General features: G+C 41.9%; 1 protein-coding gene across 4 annotated transcripts in view; it reads left to right on the top strand.

Moving 5' to 3' along the window:
* USP48 (ubiquitin specific peptidase 48) overlaps window positions 1-22684 on the top strand; it is a 93528-nt gene extending 70844 nt beyond the window's left edge. For all 4 annotated transcript variants that reach the window (XM_025855974.2, XM_025855973.2, XM_025855976.2 and 1 more), the window contains 6 exons: window positions 7248-7352; window positions 11463-11618; window positions 16697-16822; window positions 18337-18385; window positions 21033-21059; window positions 22143-22684. In XM_025855974.2, the coding sequence (XP_025711759.1) occupies window positions 7248-7352; window positions 11463-11618; window positions 16697-16822; window positions 18337-18385; window positions 21033-21059; window positions 22143-22165 (486 nt within the window). In that variant the 3' untranslated portion in view covers window positions 22166-22684. The remainder of the gene's footprint in view (window positions 1-7247; window positions 7353-11462; window positions 11619-16696; window positions 16823-18336; window positions 18386-21032; window positions 21060-22142) is intronic.
* The last annotated feature ends 3229 nt before the right edge of the window (window positions 22685-25913 follow it).

The following is a 25913-nucleotide window of genomic DNA, read 5'->3' on the forward strand; positions in this document are numbered from 1 at the left end:
ACTAGAACCCTCAGTTTGTTTCTCAGAGTCCATCGTCTCTCATGGTTCGTCTCCCTCTCCGATTCCCCGCCCTTCATTCTTGCCCTCCTGCTATCATCATCATCATCATCGTCTTCTTCTTCTTCTTTTAACATATATTGCATTATTTGTTTCAGAGGTACAGATCTGTGTTTCAACAGTCTGGCACAATTCACAGCACTCACCATAGCACATAACCTCCCCAGTGTCTATCACCCAGCCGCCCCACTGTAGGGTTTCAACAGGAAACCAGATTGAGCAGAAGGAAGATAAGTGGTCTGGAAGACAGCAGTAGAACTCGCCCAGAGCAGTAAAAAGAAAAGAATTTTTGTAAAGTAGGCTGTATGCCCAGTGTGGAGCCCATCATGGGGCTTGAACTCACGACCCTGAGATCAAGAGGTGAGCTGAGATTTAGAGTTGGACGTTTAACCTACTGAGTTAGCCAGGCACCCGAAAGGAAAAAGAATTTAAAAAAATGAAGCTAGCTTAAGGGACCTATGGCACAACATCCAACAACATTCATCTTATAATAAGAGGTCCCAGAAGAGGGAAGAGCTAAGTGAGCTGAAAATTTCCCTAATCTGGGATGGAAACGGACACCTGGACCCAGGACACCTAGAAAGGTTCCAAACAAAACGAACCCAAAAAGTCCCACACCACGACACATTATAATTAAAATGTCAAATGTAGAGATTCTTAAATGTAGCAAGAGAAAAACAACTTGTTTCATTTAAGGGGACCTCTGTAAGAGTTAAACCAACAAGAACTTTTCATGCCAGAAGGGAGTGATAATGACATATCTGAAGGGCTGAAAGAACATTTCTATCCAAGAACACTACCTGGCAAGGATATTATTCAGAATTAAAGGAACAATAAACAGTTTTCCTGACAAGCAAAAGCTAAAGGAGTTCATCCCCACTAAACCAGCCCTCCGGGAAATATTAATGGTACTTCTTTCAGGTGAACAGAAAGGGTACCAATTAGTAATAAGAAAACATGTGACAGTAAAAATCTCACTGGTAAAGGTAAATAGATAGTAAAGTGGATTTAATCACTTATAAAGCAAGTCTGAAGGTTAAAAGGCATAGTAATGGTATAACTGTAATAATTAAGGGATTAAAAAGATAAAAAGATGTAGGAATGACATCAAAAACAAAACATTGGAGGATTAAAAAGACAATTATAGAAAGTGATTAACTTGCTATCAACTTAAAAATATACTGGTATTATATATAAGTTGTTAGTGTGAGTCTTAACATTAACCAAAAGCAAAACCCTATCATATATACACAAAAAATAATGAGAAAGAACTAAACAAAGTCGTCAAACCACAAGGGAGGAAAGCAAGAGAAGAAACAGAAAGTATACTTTAAATGTAAATGGACTAAAATTCTCCAATCAAAGGACAGAGTAGCTGAATGGATTAAAAAAAAATGAAAACACAAGACACATCTTCCATCTATATGTTGCCTATGAGACTCATGTTGGTAAAGACACACACAGACTGAAAATAAAGGGATGCAAAAAGCTTTCGTGCAAATGGAAACCAATAGAAAGCTATGTATATCAGAGAAAAGAGATTTTAAAAAAGACTACTAAAAGACAAGGATGGGCATTACATAAAGGAGTCAATCCACCAAGAACTTAAAGCATTTGTAAATATGGATCCAACAGAGGAGTACCTAAATACTTAAGACAGATGTTAACAGAGGTGAAGGGAGAAGTTGACAGCAATGCAGTACTACTGGTGGCCTTTCATATCCCACTTTCATCAATGAATAGATCATCCAGATAGAAAAATCAATAAGGAAACATCAGCCTTAAATTACACATTGGACCACATGAACTGAATAGATATATACAGAGCATTCCATCTAAAAACAGCAGATTACACATTCTTCTCAAGTGGACATGGGCCATTCTCTGGGATAGGTAATACACTGGTCCACAAAACAAGTCTCAATAAATTGAAGAAGACTGAAATCATATCGAGCATCTTTTCCAACCACATTGGTATGAAACTGGAAATCAATTACAAGAAGAAAACTGGATAAAAACCTAGATGAAATGGATGTACTTCTGGAAATACACAATTTTCTAAGACTGAATCATGAAGAAATAGAAAATCTGAATGGACCGATTACTCATAAGGAGATTTAAACATTAATCAAAACAAAAGTCCAGGACCAGATAGCTTTACTGGTGAATTCTACCAAACATTCAATGAAGATTTAATACCAGTCCTTCTCAAACTCTTCCAAAAAATTGAGGATGAAGGAATGCTCCCAAACTTACTTTATGGGGCCATCAAGGATACTGCATAAAGAAATTACAGGCCATTACCCCTTGTGAACATAGGTGCGGAAAACCTCAACAAAATATAGCAAACCGAATTTAACAGTATGTTAAAAGGAACATACAGGGGTGGCTGGGTGGCTCAGTTGGTTAAGTGTCTGCCTTTGGCTCAGGTCATGATCCCAGGGTCCTGGGATCAAGCCCCACATCGGGCTCCTTGCTCAGTGGGGAGCCTACTTCTCCCTCTCCCACTCCCCCTGCTTGTGTGCATGTGCTTGGCTCTCTCTCTGTCAAATAAATCTTAAAAAAAAAAAAAAACAATAAAACACTGATCAAGTTGGAATTATTCCAGGGATGCAAGGATGGCTCATTTGCAGATCAGTCAGCATGATACACCACATTAATAAAATGGATAAAATCATGATCCTCTCTGTAGCTGCAGAAAAGGATTTGATAAAATTCAATATCCATTTATTTAATGACATTGGAGAGCACAGAAATTAATATATAAAAAACCAGTGGCAGAGCGCCTGCCTAGCTCAGTCCTAGAGCATGTGACTCTTGATTTCAGAGTTGTGAGTTCAGACCCAACCTTGGGCATATTGCTTACTTAAAAAAAAAATTAGTTGAATTTTTATACATCTAGCAACGACCTATCATAGAAATTAAGGAAATAATCTCCTTTACAATGCCATCAAAAAGAATAAAATATGGGGGGCCTGGGTCGTTCAGTTGGTTAAGTCTCTCCCTTCGGCTCAGGTCAGGATCTCAGGGTTTTGAGATTGAGCCCTGCATCTGGCTGCTCCTCCCTCTGCCCCTCCCCCTGCTTGTTCTCTAGCTCTCATAAGTAAATCCTTAAAAAAATAAATAAATAAATTTAACCAGGGAGGTAAAAGGTCTATACATTAAAACTATGAGACTGATAAGATTGAAGACACAGATAAATGGAAAGATATTCCTTGCTGGGCACCTGGGTGGCTCAGTCAGTTAAGCGGCTGCCTTTGGCTTAGATCATGATCCCAGGATCCCCACATCAGGCTCCCTGCTCAGCGGGAAACCTGCTTCTCCCTCTCCTACTCCGCCTGCTTGTGTTCCCTCTCTTGCTGTGTCTCTGTCAAATAAATAAAATCTTTTAAAAAAAGATACTCCTTGCTAATGAATTGAAAAAATTAATACTATAAAAATGTCAATATTACCTAAAGCAATCTACAGATTCAGTGTAATCCCTATGAAAATCGCAATGGCATTTTTTTTAAACAAATAGAACAAAAACAACCCTAAAATTTGTATGGAACCACAATAGATCTTAAATACCCAAGTAGTCTTGAGATAGAAGAAAAAAGTTAGAGGCAGCACTCTGATTTCAAACTGTATTGCAAATCTACACTAATCAAAACAGTATGGTATGGGCATAAAATCAGGCACATTAATCAAGTGGCATAAACTGAAGCATATATGGTCAAGTATTTTGCCACAAAGGAGGCTAGAATATACACTGGGGTAGGAACAGTCTCTTCAATAAACGGTGCTGGGAAAAGTGGACAGCCACATGCAAAAGTATGAAACTGGACCACCAGCTCACATCTCACACAAAAATCAACTCAAAATGGATTAAAGACCTGAATGTAAGAACAGATAGCATAAAACTCCTAGAAGAAAATAAACAACAAGCTCCTTGATATCCCTTGTAATGATACTTTTTTCGATTGATTCCAAAGGCAACAAAAGCAAAAAAAAAAAAAAATAAATGGGACCACAGCAGTCTGAAATCTGCACAGTGAAGGAAACCGTCAGCAATGTACTGCATGGGAGGAGGTATTTGTAGATCATATACCATAAAGGGTTATAATCCAAAATATACAAAGAATTCATGCAGCACAAAATTGGATCAAAAATTGGCAGAGAATCTGAAGAGACATTTTTCCAAAGAAGAAATACAGATGGCTAACATCCTCGTGGAAAGAAGTGTAGCATCACTAATGAACAGGGAAATGCAAATCTAAACAACAATGAACGATCACGTCACACCAGTCAAAATGTCTATTAAAAGGAGAGGAGGGACGCCTGGGTGGCTCAGTCGTTAAATGTCTGCCTTTGGCTCAGGTCATGATCTCAGGGTCCTGGGTGAGCCCTGCATCGGGCTCCCCACTCAGCGGGAAGCCTGCTTCTCCCTGGCCCACTCCCCCTGCTTGAGTTCCCTCTCCTGGGCACTGTCAAATAAAGTCTTAAAAACAAAAACATTTTGGGAGCATGTCGAGAAAAAGGGAACTTTTGTGCACTATTGGTGGGAATGTAAATTAGTGCAGCCACTATGGAAAACTGGATGGAGGTTCCTTGAATTACCATATGATCCAGCAATTCTGTTTCTGGGTATTTATCCAAAGAAAACAAAAATGCTAAATCTAAAAGATATGTGCCCCTGTGTTCCCTGCACCATTCTTTGCGATAGCCAAGATGGAAATAACCAAGGTGTTTGTTGATAGATGAATGGAAAATGAAATTGTGTTTGCCCAGTGGAATACTATTCAGTCAAAAAAAATAGTGAAATCTTGTCATTTGTGACCACATGGATGGACCTTGAGGGTACTGTGCACATGAAGTAAGTCAGACAGAAAGTAAATACCATATGATTTTACTTGTATATAGAATCTAATAAACAAAACAAATAAAACTCATCGATATGGAGAATAGATTTGTGGTTGCCAGGGTTGGTGTGGGAGGGTGAGTGAAAGGAGTGAAGAGATCAAGAGACACAACTACCAGTTATAAAATAAGTCATGGCTTTATAGAGTGTGTAATGTATGTATATAGTGGTTATAGTCAACAATAATTATATCGCAAGATTGAAAGTTGCTTAAAAAGTAATCTTAAAAGTTCTCATTACCAGAAAACAATTTTTGTAACTTTATATGGGTGGCAGATGGGAACCAGCGTTATTTTTGTGATCATTTCACAACATATACAAATGTCAAATCATTGCTTTGTACACCTGAAACTGATGTAGTATTGTATATTAATTATATTTCTATTTTTATTTATTTGTCGGAGAGAGAGCACAACCAGGGGCAGTGGCAGGCAGAGGGAGAGAGGGAGAAGCAGGCTCCCCGCTGAGCAGGGAGCCTAACGTGGGACTCCATCCCAGGACCTTGGGATCATGACCCGAGCCGAAGGCAGTCAGTTAACCACCTGAGCCACCTAGGCGCCCTATATTTCTATTTTTAAAAAAGATCTAGAACACCCAGTCAAAAAAAACAGGAATAAACCCATAAATTCATAAGATGATTACACAGGAATGAGTGTTTTTGAAGAAAATCTGGCAGGGTAAAGTCGGAGACTGACAAGTGGAGGTAGGTAGCAGTGTCAGATGGGAAATGGACAAGAAACAGGTCTTGGAGTTGTTTACCTGAGTGTCCACTGCAGAGGGCCAGCCTGTGAAGGGTACTTCAGGCAGAGGGATAAGCCTCATATGCTTAAGCAGTAGAGTCCCTCATGTGTAGAGCAGCTCTGTCCAGTAGAGCTTCCTGTAGTGATAGAACTGTTCTTTATTTTCACTGTATGCTGTAGTAGCCAATAGCCACATGTGACTGTGGCTATGGTGACTAAGGAACTGAATTTTTTTTTTAAGATTTTATTTATTGAGAGAGAGCACATGAGAGGAGGGAGGGTCAGAGGGAGAAGCAGACTCCCTGCTGAGCAGGGAGTCCAATGCGGAACTCGATCCTGGAACTCCAGGATCATGACCTGAGCCGAAGGCAGTCGCTTAATCAACTGAGCCACCCAGGCACCCAGGAACTGAATTTTTAATTCATTTCAATTTAAACAGCCACATACACACACCGACTACCATAGGGGGACAGCAGTACTCTAACGTGAGTTCTCTTCCAATGAAGGATAGTGATAAGGGAGCAAGGGACAAATCCTATCACATTTTATACATCATACCAAGGATTTGGGCTTTTATTCAGAGTATAGATGTAAGCCATTGGAGAGGGGCAAGCAAGGTCATGGTGTGAATAGATGCATGCTTTAAAGAGGTGACCCTGGCCATTCTGTTTGGAATTGGCAGGGACAGAACGGGAATAAGGATGGCCAGTATAGAGTCTCTTGCCCTGATCTCTAAGAGTAGATGAAGGAGACAGATTTGGGTGTATTTTGGGAGCAGGGGTGTGCTGTGGATTAGATTTGGAGCATTTCTATCATATTAGGAATGGCTCTTAGGTAGATCCTGACCTAGATCTCTGGGCATGTCATTAATTTGATTCCAGGATTTTTGGAATTAGAGACTAAACTACATTTTATTTCACAACCGTTACCAAACACATGGTTTTAGGAAGATAATTTACAGATTATGCTCTTAAGGTTTTGGGTTCTGCTTCACAAGCTGAACTAAGGCCTTTATTTCCTCATTTGCTGAGAAAGTGCAGTTAACCAGTATCAATTTCTGTGTTTCCTCTAAAAGTTTGTCTTTTGTGCCTATTAGTCCATGTATACTTTGGTATCTAAAATAGTATCCAGCTTATCTAAGGTTTTAGTATTTATTTTGAGTTTTATAACAGTATTTCATAATGTAAAAGCATTTCCTCCATCCTTCCTTGTCTCGGTCTTAAGGAAGTATTGTGGCTCCTGCTGTCTGCATGGTTTGACAGTCCCCATGCTAGCTAAAATTTAGAGCATCTTTGAACTTCTGCAAAATAACATCATTGTAAAAGCCCAGTAATAATAATTCTTCTGCAGATAATGCTTATGTTTATGGTGACCACATTAGACATGAGTAAATCCTAGGATAAAAACTGGTATGTTAAAAGAGTACAGGAACCAGCCCTTGAGTCTCCATCCTCTGCCGGGTCTGTTATCCCCCAGTGAGAAAGCGCCCACACCCTCCATAGCCTGCCCTGCACAGGTCCAACCATCTTCTTGTCTGTGTTTGCATTCAGGTGATGAAGGATTCAGCTCCGGAGCTGAATGTGAGTAGTTCTGAAACAGAGGAGGATAAGGAAGAAGCTAAACCAGATGGAGAAAAAGATCCAGATTTTAATCAAGTATGTGTCGAAGCTGCTTTTTATTGTCTTACCTTCCGTCGTTCTGAAAGCAGCCACTCCAGGTCCCTGGAAATTGCTCCATCCCTTCCATGGGACATTGGTTCTCAGCTCCCTTCTTTGTTTGCCCTCTTGGCTTAGTTTTCATGGCTTGCAGTGGCAACCCTGATTTCTCTCAAAAAGCCATGAACTGCATTATTCCAGAATTAATATATTTGTTGCTAGTGAGTAAGAAAGGTTAAAATACAATACAATGATGAAATCTTTTGCTGGAAAAGAAGACTAAAACGAGATCCATATCTTGGTTTATTGTTTAATCATGGATTATTTAAGTATGAAAACATTGACTCAGTTTCCTTCATTACAAACAAAATATACTATGGTCTTACTAATGGAGTTTATAGAAGAGATTTCTGCATTTCTTAAAGTGTTACTCAAATGACCAGTCGGCATTCGTCTTTTGTATTTCATTATGATAAATTTAATCTTTTTCTCCTAAAATTATCTGTTTTCTGTGTATTTTGTTATGGTTTTCTATCCCACTTATTTGGTTGCTTGATTATATTCTGCATATTCATAGTGTTATTGGAGAAAAGTAACTTAAGAACAGGAAATAACATGGGAATATGGTTGATACAGGGTGTCGGTAAGTTTCACCTGAAAAACTCAGACCACTGTGTTTCAGGGTATTTTATGGATACCTTAAATTCATGGAATTTCTACTCTATTAGAGTTTAGGTTTCACAGATGAGACATGTATTTTCTTTCTTTACTGCTAAAATACAGTAGTTAAATTATGGTTAACCTTCTCCTTGAAGGAATAAAAGTGTTAAAATGGCCATCTGCTGTATCTGAATCTGTTACAGAGCAGAGCTATCTGGGCTTGTTGGGCTGTCTGTACACACTGATACTGTTACTTCATTTTCAACATTAAGAAAGTTTGAAAAGCCCTCTTGACTACAATCTTGGTCTCCCAGAGGTAAATGTTACTTGTAGTTTTCCAACTGGTACAGAGAGATAGCCCCATTTGTTTTCCATGGCTTGTTGGATCTCCTAAAACGATCACTGTGAATACCTGTGAAAAAGGATAAAATTGCACACTTTGTGCACCACCCTGCTGACCATGATCCACCACTCATTCAAATTTGTGCTTCAGTCAGCCAGCACTGGAGAGCCTCCTTGGTTCAGAAATAGCCAAACTTACACATTTTACAGGAATGCAGACTGAATTTTGACGGGACATTATAAATACTGTGCTTATTCAGACCTTTGTAGATACAGGTCTTAATGTTTCTTGGGATGGTTTTTGAGATGGTCCCTTGATTGGAGTTTGCAGACATATCTTTGTGGCCAGTTTCTAACCGTTTTTGTCATCAACTCTTCTCATGTCCCCATCGCCTCAGACCATCTATCTTGGCAAGGCAGAGATCCACAAACTAGTTTGTTTGCTCATTTTGGTTGCTACATTAAAATCTCCTGAGTATTGGGCGGTGAACATATCCACCAGACTTACGACACTATTCTCTTGCATTGCTTGGCTGGCAGTACAATACTGTTTTAATGATTATGTCTTGGAAGTATAGTTTAATAATCAGTTGGAAATCTCATCTTTTTTCAAGTCAGTTGTCACTCATTTTTTGTTCTTCTGGTAAACTTTGTAAATTACTTTGTAAAGCTTGATAAGTATCTTTATATTGTCTGTCCTTAGCTTCTGTTTCAAGCTTTGCTATTCAGCCTGAGTTATTTAGAAAACTTTTTATATTTACAAGTGATTTAGATTTTGGGGAAGCCAGTTTTTTTTGAATGTCTAGTTTTATTCATTGTGGTTATAACCACAGCAGTTTTTAAAGAGTTGATGTAGAATTACTCTTCTCAGTTGTGGAGGACAACAGATTTCATATTTACAAATATGATAGAGAATGATGGGAAACATTGCCTTTTATGCTGTGATTTCTTTTATATGTACATTATAATTTTCTCCTGTCTTCCCTCTCCTTGTTTGGATATTGTAATACTCTAGAGTGTTTTAAATATTTTATCCCTCAAAAAAATCTCATGTGACCTTCCTTTAGAAGAGTAGATGGTCCGGGAAGAATGTCATGCCTTTCAGAAGTTCAGCATCTTGACATTTTCTTTGTAACGTGTTACGGTATCTCAGTACATGGAGAGCATCTGCAATTGCTGATTTAAATCCCCATAATAGGAAATGATGCATCTCTGCTTGTCCTTAATGGGGAGGAACAAATCCCCCTTTTTCCTCTAAGCTAGATCAACCCGGTCTCTTTGACTTTGACCTTTTCTACAATTCAGGTTAATGATGCACCCAGTGTTGGATATCACTTAGGTAATGGAAAGCCGTCTAAAAGCAGTGGGCTGTTTTTTGTCAGATAAGTTGGATTTAAATTATGTGTATTTTTATTTTTTTAAATTCTGGGAGAAGCTTTTAGACCCATTTAAAATCAGAGCCATTAAAAAAAATATGTATCTTGCTCAGTGTGTAGGGATTTGTTATCTGGTTGTGTTTTGTATTTCTAAAGTAAAATTTTATTTCGTTGTAGGTATTTTTATTCCTAGTTGTGGGACTTAGGTGCAGCTTGACCTTTCCTTTGAATATTTGAGATTGGGTAAAATGATTAACTTTTTATTTATTTATTTTTAACTCCCCTTCCCACGTAACTTACTGTTCACGAATCTTAGAACTAATCACCTGTGTATCTCTGTAGACTCGGGGCTAGAGCTGAACCTCGCTTTGCGTGGCACCTAGTCAGCGGGTGTCCCCCTGAACCAGTGCTTTTCTGGGCTTGCATCCTGATCTTCCCCTGCTTCGTAAATCTCTGGAACTCTGTTAGTAATGAGTATGTGGCATCTGTGTCCATAATGACCCCTAAACCGCTCTGCCCTTGCACAGCTAACACTCAGTGACAACTGCCGAAACCAGAGCCAGGGCCTGGGGGTTACCTCATCCAGATTTAATTAAAGCAGGGGAAAAAATTGTTTAAGGAATCTTGTTTCTCTCATTCCTTGGCCTGGTTCACAGAAGACTCCTGATGGTTAACCTCCTCAATGAGGTTTTTACAGGAGTGTTGTAGAAAGACATTTGGTCCTTATCTGTCATTTTTTTTGAAGACTGCTGCATTATGAATTCTGTACCCATATGTATGCCTGTACATTTTGCCAAATTCTGTTCAGGTAGATGGTGTCCATCATGACTTTTCACCTCTAAATACTTAAACCAACATAAATAAGACAGTGTCCTATTACCCGGACTCAAATTTTTCAAGGTACCCCAAATATGTCCAAAATGATGTTTTCCCCTCAAACTGGCATGCCATCAGGGTATACATTTACTGTATCTAGAACATTGGTCCCACCTCCTCACCCCCTTTCTTTTTGTCTTTGACATTGACTAGACACCAATTTGATTTCTTACAGATTGTCCCATATCCTGGATTCAGCTGATTGCCTCCTTATATTACTGATGTTCCTTTGTTACTCTGTTCTCTATATTTTCTGTCCATTGGAAATAGGATCTAAATGTTTGATTAGATTCAGGGGTAACAGTATTGCAAGAATATTTCACAGTCAAAGCTATTTCGTGATCCTGTCAAGCACAATGTGTCATCCTGTTTTTAGTTAAACGAAGTTTGATGTCTTTATTAATATGTTTTAAAGTTCTCAGCTGCTTCTACTTAGCTTCCATGCCATTCTCAAGGGAAGAAAATGTTTAATACAAACGTTAGAATTCAGTTGTTTATGAATTAAATTTAGCAATCTTAAAGTTCTTTAGTTTATCATATGTGTGTTTTTCTGATTTAAGGTCAAACATACCATTTTGCTCTTAAATGTCCTTTCTATAAAATTTTTTTCTTTTTAAATCCTGGAGCTTGCATGCAGTGAGAGAGGTATAGCTCGCTTATTCCCCCCCCCCCCCCCCGTTTTCTGTGAGCCTGCTATGTAAGGACCTCCCGGGAGTTTCTACTCACTGTTGACACTGAATTTCAAATGGTTAAGGAACCAATAAATAAACCAGTTTTGCCTACTTGATGTACTTAAGAGCATGGGTCACAGAATGGATAATTTCAGCGCTTTGTTTGTTTTGGATCTTTATTATAGAGCAACGGAGGAACAAAGCGGCAAAAGATAACCCATCAAAATTATATAGCCTATCAAAAGCAAGTCATTCGGCGCAGTATGCGACATAGAAAAGTCCGTGGTGAGAAAGCACTTCTTGTTTCTGCTAATCAAACATTAAAAGAATTGAAAATTCAGGTGAGGAAAATTAACAACTTTTGTTTAAGTATGCTCTGGACCTCGACTTTCATGAATTCCTGCTTTCCCCTATGTTTATATACATCTGTTTTCTTTCATCATCGGCCATTTTAACCTCTATATGCTCATAGTATCAATGCATTGAGAGGGGATTCTTTTGATTTCACAATAATGCCTAAATTGAAATAACTCTTTCTTTTAGAAAGACATAAAGTTTTCAAAATAGCCGGGAATCAGGGGCACCTGGCTGGCAGTAGTTGGTAGAGCATGTGACTCCTCAGGGTCATGAGTTCAAGCCCTTTGCTGAGCATAGAGACCATGTAATTGAAAAATAAATTAAAAAGTTTTTTAAACCAGATAGAATAACCAAGAATATTTCTGTGAAGGTGAGAGTGGTTCGGATTGTGAAAACTTGAGCAGGCTCTGAGTAGCTTTCCATAATGAGAAACAGAGCCATTTAACTTGTTGCATGCTGAGGTTGTTCCAGAATCATCGTTCCCTCGCCTTATCATGCCTTGTGTTTTCCTTTGACCCCTTGATAGGTATTCGAGCCTATTACCAAGAATGTGCTGTGAAACGTAAAGGGAATTAAAAGGCAGTTACTTGATTGTTGATTCACTCCAAAGAGTCAGGAATTCTCTCACAATATTTTTGGTGTTAGAGAAGTCTCCTTGCTAAAATTTTAAAGTTACCTTTCTTTACCACCTCTTTATGGGGTGGTGTTTTCCAAATTGGTTTTTGAAGATTCATTTTAGATCTTCTCCTCCCCATCCCTTCCCCTGCCCTCTCCCAAACAAGCATTGGTTTGCACATCAGTTCAGTGAATTCAAGTAGGCATTATGAAAATACTTCTTGATTTTGTTATTTCTTGGTATCAATACAAAAGTAGTATAAATGAGCATGGCAATGGTGTGTCCCAAAACCTAGGCAAGGGGGGCTGATAAGTTCAAGATGTACATGAAGAAAATCTGGCCGCTAATCTGTTTCAGGCACTGATACATATCCAAAAAGTTGACCAAACTTCCCTCTTTGCTACTTTCATGTGGCATAGTTTACTGGTTCTGCATTTTTTCTTGCTGCTGATATTTATCATTGTAATTGAGGCAAAAATACAGGCTTCCTTTGAGGGTGTTATATGTTCCAGATTGTCCTGGGAACAGTATTTCCCTTGGTTGAACCCACGGCTCTGAAAATAAAGTATTGGCATAATATCTTTACTCTGTTATTGTACCTTTTACATCTAAGAAAACTTGTTTCTGTCACCGGCTTTTTGCCTGTCAGTGGTAAACCTCGAACATTCAAAACCTTTAAATTACAAAAAGAGCCCCTGTGGATAAAGACATTCAAAAAGCCTGTGCTGCTTTCTGCTTTTATTATGGACTACCATTTTTTGAAGAACAAATCAAAAGTCAGCAGAAATATCCTCTGTAGAGGAGCATGTTACCTGCACCAAGCTGCTGTTTGAAGTGAGCCACAGTTCAAATGAAACCCCCGATATTCTCTTCCTGGATGGGTCCTTTGCAGTGTCCTTCCTCCCGCGCCCCCCACCTGGGCTTTGAAGGCACTGTGATCCGGAGTCAAAACAAAGGGCAGTGAAATGTAATTTTTCCTCGCTGCTCAGTGGTAGTGGCTTTGAATCCTTCCACTAGACCTGACGTTTTGCCTGGCAGTCTGGCCAGCATTAGGATTTGTAGTGGGCATGAGTGTGACCCTTGGTTAGTGGTGGTCGTGAGTTGTTGTTTTTTTTTTTTTTTTTTTTTTTTTTTTTTATTTCATGGAGCCTTTCCTCTGAGGGATATTACATTTCCAATAGTGGTGGTCGTGAGTTGTTTTTTTAAGTATGTAATGCCCTTTTTTTTTATATATATATTTCATGGAGCCTTTCCTCTGAGGGATATTACATTTCCAAGTTAATAGGAGGACAACCTTTGTAAAATTGTAAATGTTTTATTCTGGACAAGCCCATTTACAGTTGCTTAAAACCTTAAGAAGCTTGCTTTCCCTGATTATTAATTCATCCACCTCTGATACCGTAAAGTAAATGGAAGTACAATTGATTCATCTCCTTTCACAGAAGATGTTTGGTGTTTAATTGTATTATTTCATCTTCCCAAAGATAGGTTTTGAGCGGGTGATGTTGCCTGCCATAGAGAGGAGGAAATGTTGGCCCAGAGGTTAAATGGCTGGCAGCTGAAACCACTGTCCCTGGGTTTCCTTATTTTAGCAACCCCCACCCCAACCACCCCAGCCCTATAGCAAGCAGTCCAGAGCCACTCCCCGCTAGGGAACAGGGCTCTCGTTGTTCCTCCTGTGCTCCGTAGATCAGGGATGCTGCACCTGCTTGATAAACAGGCCCATATAAGAGTGATTATACTCAGGCGTTTTTATGTTTTGTGAATTACTGTACCGAAGGCCTCCATCCATGCCTTTGATTGTCCCATTCCCTCATTCTGAAAGAGCATTTTCTCCTTACTAGTGAGTACTTGTTTATCTCCCATAGGCCCCCTTCTACAGACCTGTCTATGCCTCCAGCTGTCCAACTGACTCTTTCCTCTGTCCTCCCCAGATCTGACATGTGCTTTCTGCCACCATCTAGGCTACATCGTTCTGCCCTCGCTCTCTGAACCCCTCCAGGGTGGGATTACTCACTCACTTTTACATTTCCAGCATGGAGCAAAGCATTCAACTCATGTGGCTTCTTAACAAAAGCGTCATTAGTTGTTGAATGAAGTTCATTAAATGTCCTTGTCTGTGTCCTCAAAACATAAAGTACTGAGCATCAGCCCCTCAGTGAGTGTGCTCGTGGCCGGAGGTATTTGCTTTGTCCACCCTCACGGGGTTTTGGGATGTGAGCAGGTGTTCCTGCAGTCCAGCAGCTGTGACATTGCCCACATTAAATTGGCCCTGGACACCTCCATTGAAACTCCTTCTTCCTCCTGGGTCTCCTTTGTTAACCCGGGGCTGGTTACTTCTGCCTGTGTGCTGGGCTGGCTTTGGTAGAAGTGTCCTGGTAGTACTTCTTACTCACCAGAAATAACGTGTATTGATGCACAGGCAGATCATTGATGATATCAGTGCACATGAACCACAGATCCATCTCTGGCTTTTGTGTTGTGTGTGTGTGGTTTTTTTTTTTAAGATTTTATTTATTTACTTGACAGAGCGCGCGAGCGCACACACAAGCAGGGGGAGCAGCAGGCAGAGGGAGAAGTAGGCTTCCCACGGAGCAAGGAGCCCGGTGCGGGTCTTGATCCCAGAACCCTGGGATCATGACCTTGAGCCGAAGGCAGACACTTAACCGACTGAGCCACCCAGGCATATCCCGATCCATCTCTATCTGTTTTCCAGGAGCTGTTATCCTTTTGCTAAGTCCAGTTAAAATTCTGACCTAACAGAGAGGAGGCCAGCGTTGTTGTCCTTGTTCCTATTTTTCTGTATGCCGTTATTAAAATCACATTTCTGGTCATGATCTTCTTGGCTTGGAAAGCTCTTGGGCTCTATTATACACACAGTTGGCTCAGATCTGCTTTGTCTTTCCAGAATCAGAGAGTAGAGGAGTAGAGTGCGTATAAAGGTGGAATAGTTTTCCCACAACATCATAGATATTGGAGCAATAAAACATACATGTCATAAGATATATGAAGCATTGAATAAGTTATGAAGCATAAAATGAATACTCTGATTTAGAGGGGGGATGGGCAGAGCAAGAGAGTCTTTTTTTTTTTTTAAGATTTATTTATTTATTTGACAGAGACACAGCGAGAGAGGGAGCACAAGCGGGGGAGTGGGAGAGGGAGAGGCAGGCTTCCCGCTGAGCAGGGAGCCCGATGCGGGTCTCGATCCCAGGACCCTGGGACCATGACCCGAGCTAAAGGCAGACGCTTAACGACTGAGCCACCCAGGCGCCCCAGAACAAGAGTCTTAAGTCGACTCCACACTTAGCGCAGAGCCCGATGCAGGGCTCGATCTCACAACCCTGAGATCTCAAATGTGTGCTGAAACCAAGAGTCACTCAACAGACTATGCCACCCATGTGCCCCTAAAATGAATATTCTTGAACTCACCCTCCGAAGTTTACAAATTAGAACCTCTCATTGAAGGTGCCTGTGTGCTCCTGTCCAAGGCCAACTCGTCCTTGCCCGCCCACTGGTAATTACTATCCAGAAATGATGAAAATAAGACATTTTTGTGATGTTGAAAAAATGTGTATTATGCATAACAGTGTTTCTTAATGTATTTACTTTTTTTTTTCTGAATGTATTTCATTTTTAACAATTGGCTTGAAGTAGGACGGGGTATATGGTCCCTTAAGAAATGCCTATTTTGATTCCAAAACAGAGACAAGACTGTTTAAGAATATACAGCAATCTCAAGGGCTGAATTATACAGTCTAGGCTTGCTAAAGGAATTAAAACCGAAAGAAGAATCCAAATGGCCTGCTGGTTAATTTAAAGATGGTCTTATGAAAGAATTTGGACTTGACTTGACAAAAGAATGTGGTACCTGGGGGCAGGATGAGAGTGACCGTGATTTCCTTGCCCAGGACTTAAAACCAGAGGAACTGTCAGCGTGCTTCACCCTCTGCTCCTTCAGTTTGCCCACACCCCCCTCTGGGGGAGGCGGCAAGGTGCCCAACAAAAGGATCTGTGGGGTGCGCCTGGGTGGCTCAGATGGTTGGGCGTCTGCCTTCGGCTCAGGTCATGATCCCAGGGTCCTGGAATCGAGCCCCGCATCAGGCTCCCTGCTCAGTGGGGAGTCTGCTTCTCTCCCTCCTCATGCCCTCTCTGTATCTCTTGTGTCTCAAGTGAATAAATAAAAAAATCTTAAAAAAAAAAAACACAAAAGGATCTGTGGGTATAAGTGTTCTCTAGCAGATCTCCTAAGGGTGTTCCCAGATATGCTAGGATTATAGTCTTAGTGGGCGTGTAGCCAGTGGGCTGACTGTAAAGAGTAGTATCTTTTGTAGTCTGAAGACTTGTTTGTTTGTTTTTTTTAAAGAATTCATGTGTTCATTTATTCAAATAGGGTGTAAGTCTCAGTATTTTGCCTTATACAGACTTTCTTTTGTATTGGCACAGATCATGCATGCGTTTTCAGTTGCTCCTTTTGACCAGAATCTGTCAATCGATGGAAAGATTTTAAGTGACGACTGTGCCACCCTCGGCACCCTTGGCGTCATTCCCGAATCTGTTATTTTGTTAAAGGTAGGTAACGGCTCCTTACCTGAGGAAATTCTAGAAGGTTTTGATGACCTGCACCCATGTGTAACCTACTAGTGACAATGGTTAAGGTTGCCTCTGGGCCTCAGCAGGGTGTGGTAATAAGCGAGTGCCGTGAGTTTTTGCTGGCTTCTGGATTCTCCAGCTCTGGCTGAGCCACAAGAGACTGAGAGGAGGTCCAGACGTCGTTGGTTCTTGTGGGGTTTTCATAATTTTTGTTAAAAATAATAGATACAGATTCAGGCTCTGCCAAAACTTCGGGATCAGCAGAATTACTTAACCATACTTCTGTGAAAGCATCCTCTCTTTTCCTTCATCTTAGAAGTACCAGCCAGTCAAGCTAGGAAACAAATATAAGACACGAGGTTTGGCCACAACAGTCAAAATACTTTTGGTTGTCTTAATGGGAGTCTTGTTCAGGCCATGGAGATTGACTTTGGGTGGAGTAGATTTAGGAGAGGTAGAAAGTGTTTTAGAAAGGAGGGCTATCCGAGAGGTTGTCAAAGAAAAAAAGCCATTGAGCCAGCCTCGCTTAGCCCAGTTCTTGCCTTACTCCCTCCCTACGGGCTGGGTTTCATCACTTCCCTTTGCCTCTTTGGTTTCTCAGCTAGAAGTACCCCCACTGTGCCAGACACCACTGTGGTAGAAGCTTTGTCAGGTTTTTGAACTGTGAAATGCATGCTTTTCATACCCTGAAGCCTTAGTTCTGTGGAGATCCAGTTAGGCCCTGAAACGGGGAGGCACATCCATCCCCACTCCTTCACATATCCGCGCACCCCCCTCCTACCGCCCACCCCTCCTTCTGTTCCCCTTTTGCTTGTCTTGCAACTGTAGGTTCTGTGGAATTATTTTGAAAACCTAAAGTTGCCAAGTCCTTAAGGACCCTCCTAGGTCCAAAATTCTCGAAACAGCCCATTTTAATCAAAGGGCTTGCACTTCAGGCGGGCAGCTAGAGTCCACGCTGGTCATTGGCCTCCACCCGTGCAGCTCATCCTGCCGCAGGCTTGCACTCTGTGTTGGCTTCCATCCAGAAAAGGCAAGGGGTGCTTTGTTCCTGGTGTGAGGATGGATACAAATGTCTTTTTCAGCTAACCTATTTTTGGGGAACCAGTCTGACTTGGTTTCCACCTAACTCACTCTGTCACCGTCACCGCTGGCTTCCTAGCTCATATCATTTCAATCTGCGTTTAGAAATCTCAGGGGATCTAAACATTTCCATTTCGAAAAGTGTTTTTAGGAGCAGGAAAACAGTGACACAGATAATGTACAGTGTTGATGGTGATGGGTCTAGACCTACATTGTTGGCAGCGGCATCCTCTGTTAGTCCTGGACATCGCTGGCTGTGCCCGAAGCCTGTTCTCTACTAGTGCTTTGCATCTTTGTCTGTAGCCAGACACTCGTCGCCTCCTGGGCCCGACCCTTGTGACGAGGTTCTGGCCTGCTCCTGCTCCAGGCTATCGGTCCCCGAGGTTTTGAATTGTTTTTCTTTGTCTTCCTAGGCTGATGAGCCAATTGCGGATTATGCCGCAATGGATGACGTCATGCAAGGTAAAGACAAACTTGTTGGAGGAATTTCTTGCTTAACTTGTTAGAATGAGGGGGCATTATACCTAATGCAGCTTTTACTTTTAACTTTGAAAAAAGTTCTGTGTGTTGATAGGGTGGGATCTTACAGCGTTTATCTTAGAAGCTCAGAGAAAGAGAAAGGTGCGTACAAAAATTGGGGAAATGGAAAGCCGAGAAGAGTAGTAATTATTTAGCTGACCTGAGGAAACCGGCTCACAGGTAAGTCTGCAGATGGAAGAGGTCTGCCAAGAAGCAAAGTTGATTCAGATTGCAGAGCCTGTGACCAGAAGGAGGGCGACCGCTCAACAGCCCCTCCTTGACAACCCGTCACTGCTCCTTCCCCCACCTGTGCCTCATGCGCCCACCGAGGGTGTGCGTCTCAGCTCTTCGAACGACTTAAACCACAGAGGTGAGAGTGAGGCTGTTCGTAGCACATAGGGAGAGTACCCCTAGCTTTTTGTTCAGAAGCTGGCAGCTACCTCTACCTCCCACACAGGAGGGAGGCGATCCCACTCGGGGGATAGTGGCCAATTCAAGGAAGTCACCTACAGATGTCTATTTTTATAAAGTGGTCCATCTTCCAGGTACCCTTCAGGGAAGCCCCCCCAGCACCCCCTGAACAGAGTCCTCACACTTCAGTAGGTAGGAGGGGCAGCTCCAGACCACCATGCAGTAGAGGATTGAGAGCATGGAACCGAAAGTTGTCTGTCAGCAGACTAAAAAAAAAAAAAAAGGAACCCAGAGGAAGCAGTTGATGCAGAAAGCATAAGGAAGCTTAAAAATTAAGTATACGTAATACAGAGAGACCACATAGCCAGGGGGCTAGATAGAAGGAACATTCAGAGAACAGAAAGGGATTCATGAAATTAAAAAATGATTGCACCAAGGGCGTGGTACCATAAGAGAAAAATCTAGGGTTGGGAGGATCCTAAAAACATCCAGAGATGCAAAGGAAAATGAGTCACATTCATAGGATAAAGAGTCAGGAAGACAGGTGCATGGAGCTGTGCCCACAGGCTTCTGAGGAAAATTGAATTCCAGTCAGAATTCTACAACTAGACAGACTTGATTCTGCCCTCACATGTGATGGCTCTTTGTGAACACATGTGAGGCCTCAAAACACTTCTCTCCCGTGCACCGTTGGCCAAGATCCTATGGAAGGGTGTGTTCCTCTGAAGCAAGAGTGTAAGTCAAGAAAGACTTGAGTGGTGGAACAAAAAAGTAGGGATCCAACATAGGAAAAATGCCCTAGAAGATGGTGAAGGGAAATCCTGGAAGAGAAGCTGTGTGGCAGGTGGCGTGAGTATCCCCAGTCCAGATCACAGCCAGGGGCGGAGGGTGTCCGTGGGGCAACATGGAAGTGATGGGTGGCTGTCTCGAGGTTTACACATTTTTAAAAGAGCTTCTGCTTGAATTGGAGATGGTACAGAGAAAATGGAAGTCATAAATAAGGTAGCAGTTACCAAGACCAAAAAAAAAAAAAAAAAAAAGTCCTACAAAACAGTAAATATAACCAAGGTACATGAAGGGGTTCGACTGTGGGCCCTGTTCATGGAGTTGCATACCGGAGACCCACTGGCTTGAAAATTATCTCTCTCTGTATGACAGATGGGTTAGGGGGCCAGTGACACGTAAGAGCTGGTAGACAAACTAAATGTTTATCTTTTGTTGAGGAAGTTAGTAGATATCATCTAAAGTTAGGAAGTAACAATATAGTTGACCCTTGAACAACATGGCTTTGAACTGTGAAGGTCCACTCATACATGGTTTTTGTTTTTCAGTAAGTGTACGTACAGCACTGTAAATGTATTTTCTCTTAAGATTTTTTTTTTTTTTACATTTTTCTCAGGGCGCCTGGGTGGCTCCATTGGTTAAGCTTGTCTTGACTTCGGCTCGGGTCGTGATCTCAGGGCTCTGGGATCAAGGCTGAGTCTGCTTTAGGGTTCTCTCTCTCCCTCTTCCTCTGTCCCTCCCCCAGTTGCCCTCTTCTCTCTTCAATGTTTAAAAAAGAATAGTAACATTTTTTTTTCATTAGCTTACTGGATTGTAAGAATACAGTCTATAATACATACAAGATACAAAATTTGTGTTGCATGACTGTTCTCAGGAAAGCTTCCAGGCAACTTTTGGGGGAGTCCAAAGCTAAATGTAGATTTTTGACCATGCAGTGAGCCAGTGCCTCCAACCCCGAGTTGTTCCAAGGGTGAACTGAGTAAGCATATTATCTGGAAGTAAAGTGCAGAAGAAAGCGCTGCCCGAGTCTGAGGTGGTTCGTTCCAGAGTGTGGGAATGGAGGGAGGCGGGGGAGAGCAGCTCCAGAGGGCATCACATGGCTTTCTCCAGGCCTACCTCCCCTGGTGTCCTACAAAAGCTCTCTCCAGTTACAACCATTCCTCTACTATATTTGACTTTTCAAATGATGGACCTGTATTGCTTTGAAAATAAAACAAAACAGAAAGACTTTATTCTCACCCAAAACTTCAAAGGTAATCATTATGGGTGAGTAAGGTAATTAGAAGTTATTTTAAACTTTTTGTCTTTAGGCATCGAAGTGACCTTACTGTTGTCTGTCCCAGCAGTTTTTTCATTTTGGAATTATTTTTTTCTCTGTCTCTTTCTTTTTTTCTAGTATGTATGCCGGAAGAAGGGTTTAAAGGTAAGTTACATTTGTCATGTTTTGTTCATGAATGTCAGAGTCCTACTGTAATTTTCTCTTAAAGCGAAGGCCATAATTTGATTTTAAAATTTAATTCAATCTGAGTCTCATGACTGAAATTAATTTTAGTTAAATGCATTTTTTATTCAAGCAGCTTCATTATCTTTTTCAGCACTCAGGCCTGAGATAGGGCCTGTGTGTTCACAGTATCTCCTGCCAGATGTCCATTTTGCTTTCCCTTTCTCATTTGGAGGGGCAGGGCCGGTGGCAAGGTTGGGGGATTAGCTACTGGCATTTCGACATTTATATTTGCCTGTTCCCAGTTCCTTCTACCAGTCTCGTCTTAGAGGAAAACAGTTTGTGTATCACTGGTAAGAATTAGAGGAAAGGAATTTGCTGCATTATATCCGGTTCAGTGAAAAGGTTTCGTCAATCTGTTGAGAATCCAGGCATTTCTTGGATTATTACTTTGGTTGGAGACACAGTGGTGTGTTGTCCCCTCATGGCCACTATAGTTGTGTATGCCAATAACATTTGTTAATTTGTCAAATACAGACCTTTGATATTTACAGATTTAACTGTTGCCATCTTGAATCTTTTTGGCTTACTCCAGAGGTCCGTGGCAGCTTGTGATTCTGCCAAGGAATGAATTTGAATCAGATACCAGGGGTTCTTTGCTAAAGCAAATGAGTGAGCGCAGCTACTGGCCTAAATAAAGCCTTCCTGTCAGTGCAGCTTTGTTGTCTACACGTTACCACTACAAAGAAACTCCTGATGTGGTTAAAACAAAACAAAGCAAAAAATTTCTTTATGAGAAACGGCCATCAAATGAAAGCATCAGTAAAATCTGATTAACGTGTGTGAAGATACCGCGTAGGAAACACATGGCTTTCAGCAGAAATGTGATTTAGCTGAAAGCCTGGAGTCTGCTGATATTTTTCCTTGCCTTCAACGTCAAGGGGCTGCTGTGTTCATTTGTTAAATTGGATATTCCCTGTTGATGATGCGTTCTTGGCAAATGGAATACATGAACTCTTAATTTTCAGTTCACAACTGTACCTCCACGTGTGTTTCTTTTCCCAGGTACTGGTCTTCTTGGACATTAATCTTTTGAATACTTGCTGACTTCTAAAGAAATGACCAGGAGGGAAGAGAGAAGTTTGGCATGTTAGGGCATTACCGAAAAGGTGGATTTAAGAATTAAACCATTCTGTGACTCTTCCAAAAGGCAGAGAACTATTCCGAAGTGACTGTCCCAAATGCCTTATGTCAAATAAAGCAGATTGCACTGAAGGACATCAGACTTGAAGGAAATGTTTCAAATTTTATATTTAAGGGAGGGTGGTGGGTGGGAGGGGACAAGTACAGATCGAACCAGTTTAGTAGCAGTAACAGTAAATCATGTTTACATATGAGATTTATAGTCACGGGAGGGAATAAAGTTCTGTTATATTTCCTTGCTCGAGTTTCATACCAGATGCATTGGTCCATAAAGGATTTGTATCACAGTAGATGGGACAACATTCTGCTCTGAACTAAAAAGTAATTCTTTAGAGACATAACCTGCTTACCAATACCTGTCTTTGATTCATATTTTACTTTCAATAAAGCATGAAAGTGAAGAACTTGCTGTAACTGTGGAACATTGTCTTCAGATTAGCCTCCTCTCTGCGTCGGCTCCAGCACACCCACCCTACACACAGTCCACCGGTCCCTCTCTTAGTGTTGGGTCAAGGACGAGGCACCTGCCTGTCCCCTGCAGGGAGCGAGGGATGGTGTCTGGGCTTCAGTGCCTTGGCTTCCTGCATTCAGAAAGGATGACGAATGTGTAGTACCTGCAATAGCACCTTCCTCCAGTTTGGCTCTTCATTCAGAATTGGGACATCAAGTACACCTTGCACTTCTCACAAATCTGACCATCTTAGAAGAAGAGTATGGTGGACTAAGTATGTTTGGATAACAACGTTTTTTATAAAAATTTATTCTTCCCATTCTCCCAAGTCTACCGTTTCTTGGATCTTGCTTCTCTTTTTGAAAGCGTTCTTCTGAAATGCCCAGAAAGGAGCTTTTAAATCACTTTGTTTAAACAAGGGAAGAAAAGTGCATGGATGGGGTGTGTTTTTTGGTTTTTTTTTTAAAGATTTTATTTATTTATTTGACAGAGACACAGCGAGAGATGGAACACAAGCGGGGGGGGAGTGGGAGAGGGAGAAGCAGGCTCCCCGCTGAGCAGGGAGCCCGATGCCGGGCTTAATCCCAGGAGCCTGGGATCATGACCTGAGCCGAAGGCAGACGCTTAACGACTGAGCCACCCAGGCGCCCCTGGGGTGTGTTGTTTTATCCAACTCAGGATTATCATTATTAGTAGAACATAACCAAAACAACATTCTTAAGAATATTGGGGGGTGGGTTCCACTGTTTTCTGCTGAGTGTATGTACATGTTTGGGGCAGAGATGCTGACTCAGGCATCTTTATTGCAAACATTTTTTTTAAATCCTTGGTTTGTGCTACGCTCCACCCTCTCCTCTTTCCTCGCTGAAAATTTAAACTAAATAATGGATGGGGGAGGCAGGTTTCAATGTAGGGATTGGTAACCTTGGCAGATCCGTTTTGAATGGCTATTTTTATCTGAATAATTATGGCTGTTTGGTAAAATTATGACTTCTTGCTTGTGTTTCCCCTCTGTGTTTGCAATGTCTCCAGTCTGCCCCCTGACAAGGTGGGGGGGGGGTGTTTAATGAGCCTTTGTGGGAGAGTGAGAGCTGCACACAGGACCCTTGAAAGCCATCCTAGGAACCAGCTGTTCCCGCCTTGAGGTCCGTCAGCATAGGGAGTGGACTTGGAGTTGAGATCGCAGATAGCGAATACTGAGTTTTAAGTCCCAGTCTTTTATTTCCCTCCAAAGAAATGAAGCTGGAACATAAAAGTATTAACACACCAAGCAACTTACTCTTTCCTAAGGTAAAGACTTGTGAACAAGTTCACTTAGTGCTCAGCGGAGCAGCTTCCCTTTCCCTACAAAGAAGCTGTTCGGCTGAAAGTTGTTCTTTCTGGGGACTGACACAGACATGTCTGTAGCCCCCAGAAATCTGGTTTCTTTTTTCCAATTTGCTGTTTATGACAGTTTTAAAACGTATTACTTGAGTCTTTTCCCCTTACGCAGTGATACAAAATAACAGCCTTTTGGAAGTCTTCAGGATGACAAGCCAGTCTCTGTAGTGGCTCCCTTATTAACTGCCCAGGGGTGGGAGTGGGCTGGGTCCAGTAGGAGGCAGCGGTCTTCCTCTTGCCCCAACAACTTCCCTGTCCGACCAGCGCTACACATCAGCTGCGGTGCTGCGAAGCTTTATTAGAAATGCAGGATGGGGGCGCCTGGGTGGCTCAGTTGGTTAAGCGACTGCCTTCGGCTCAGGTCATGATCCTGGAGTCCCGGGATCGAGTCCCGCATTGGGCTCCCTGCTCAGCGGGGAGTCTGCTTCTCCCTCTGACCCTCTTCCCTCTCGTGCTCTCTATCTCTCATTCTCTCTCTCTCAAATAAATAAATAAAATCTTTAAAAAAAAAAAAAAAAAGAAATGCAGGACGGGCGCCTGGGTGGCTCAGGCAGTGAAGCTTATCTGCCTTCAGCTCGGGTCGTGATTCTGGAGTCCCGGGATCTGAGCCCCATGTTGGGCTCCCTGCTCGCTCACTCGCTTTCAAATCTTAGGGGCGAAAAAAAAATGCAGGAGGTCAGGCAGGGTAGGGTACCTAGCTGGCTCAGCTGGTAGATTGTGTGACTCGACCTCACGGTCGTGATTTTGAGGCCCACGTTGGGTGTAGAGATTACTTAAATGCAGGAGCGTGGGCCCCAGACAGACGAGATCTGCACCCACAGGCCACTCCTATGCTCTTAGAGGTTGAGAAGCCTGGACCTGGGGCCTGGGACCTCAGACCTCTTTCCCACCCCCAGTGGGTAGAGTTACAAAGAGATGTATGCATGTGTTTAGTGTCATTGCACTGCCACCCTCACACTTTGTGCAGAGAAAACAGGTACAAGGTATAATCTAAAACCCAGTTCTTGGCTTTGTATTTACAAATATGTGGAGACCAGTTGTCTTATGGGCTGTGACCACACTAAAGCGCAGAGACTCTCCATCAGCTTTTTTATGCCGTGCATCAAAGCAGTTCTTGGTAGAAGGTATTATGAAGCCTGAGATTGTCCCCCTTATATTTCTGACCACTCGTTAAGCCCAAACTACTGTGTACTACAGACCACACTGGGACAGTTTGTTGACATTACCTGAAATACAGTTGCCATTTGGACATCTTCAGTCCCTGGGGACATCTTCCTGTGTATTAATGAGCCTTGTTTAGAATTACTCTTACCTTTCTGCAAAATTAAAAAGAAATGAGTGTCCCTTTATTTCCGTGAAATCCTAATCCAGAGTGAATTTGTTTGTTACTTTAACTCTCCAGTGAGTGGTCTGTGCAGTCAGGGACTTGTTGATCAGATCCTGGTTAATATTTGAAGCTGATTCTGGTACTGAAGAACCCTTTTCAAATGCCCGAGGGATGATTTATCTCTGTCTAAACAAGCTACTGAAGTGAAATGAGCATTAAAGCCTGTCCTTCCTGTTACTGAATCATGGAGGAGTATCACATCCTTTCTCTCTGGCATTGTAATGTTCTGTTTGCTCAGTGTTAAAGCGGACTGTGAACAGAGTTCAGTGTGATGAAAAGCCAGCATTTTCATTTTAAGGAGATTATCACCCCTTTGCCAACGCCTTGTGTCCCACGCCCACCTCCAAGGCACAGGGTTGTGTCACCAGCTACATCTCTGATTCTGAAGGCTAACGGTTCACCGCCCCAAGCCCCA

The sequence above is a fragment of the Callorhinus ursinus genome, unplaced genomic scaffold (assembly GCF_003265705.2).
Source record: "Callorhinus ursinus isolate GAN/ISIS: 27379988/994484 unplaced genomic scaffold, GSC_fseal_2.0 scaffold18, whole genome shotgun sequence".
NCBI lineage: Eukaryota > Metazoa > Chordata > Mammalia > Carnivora > Otariidae > Callorhinus > Callorhinus ursinus.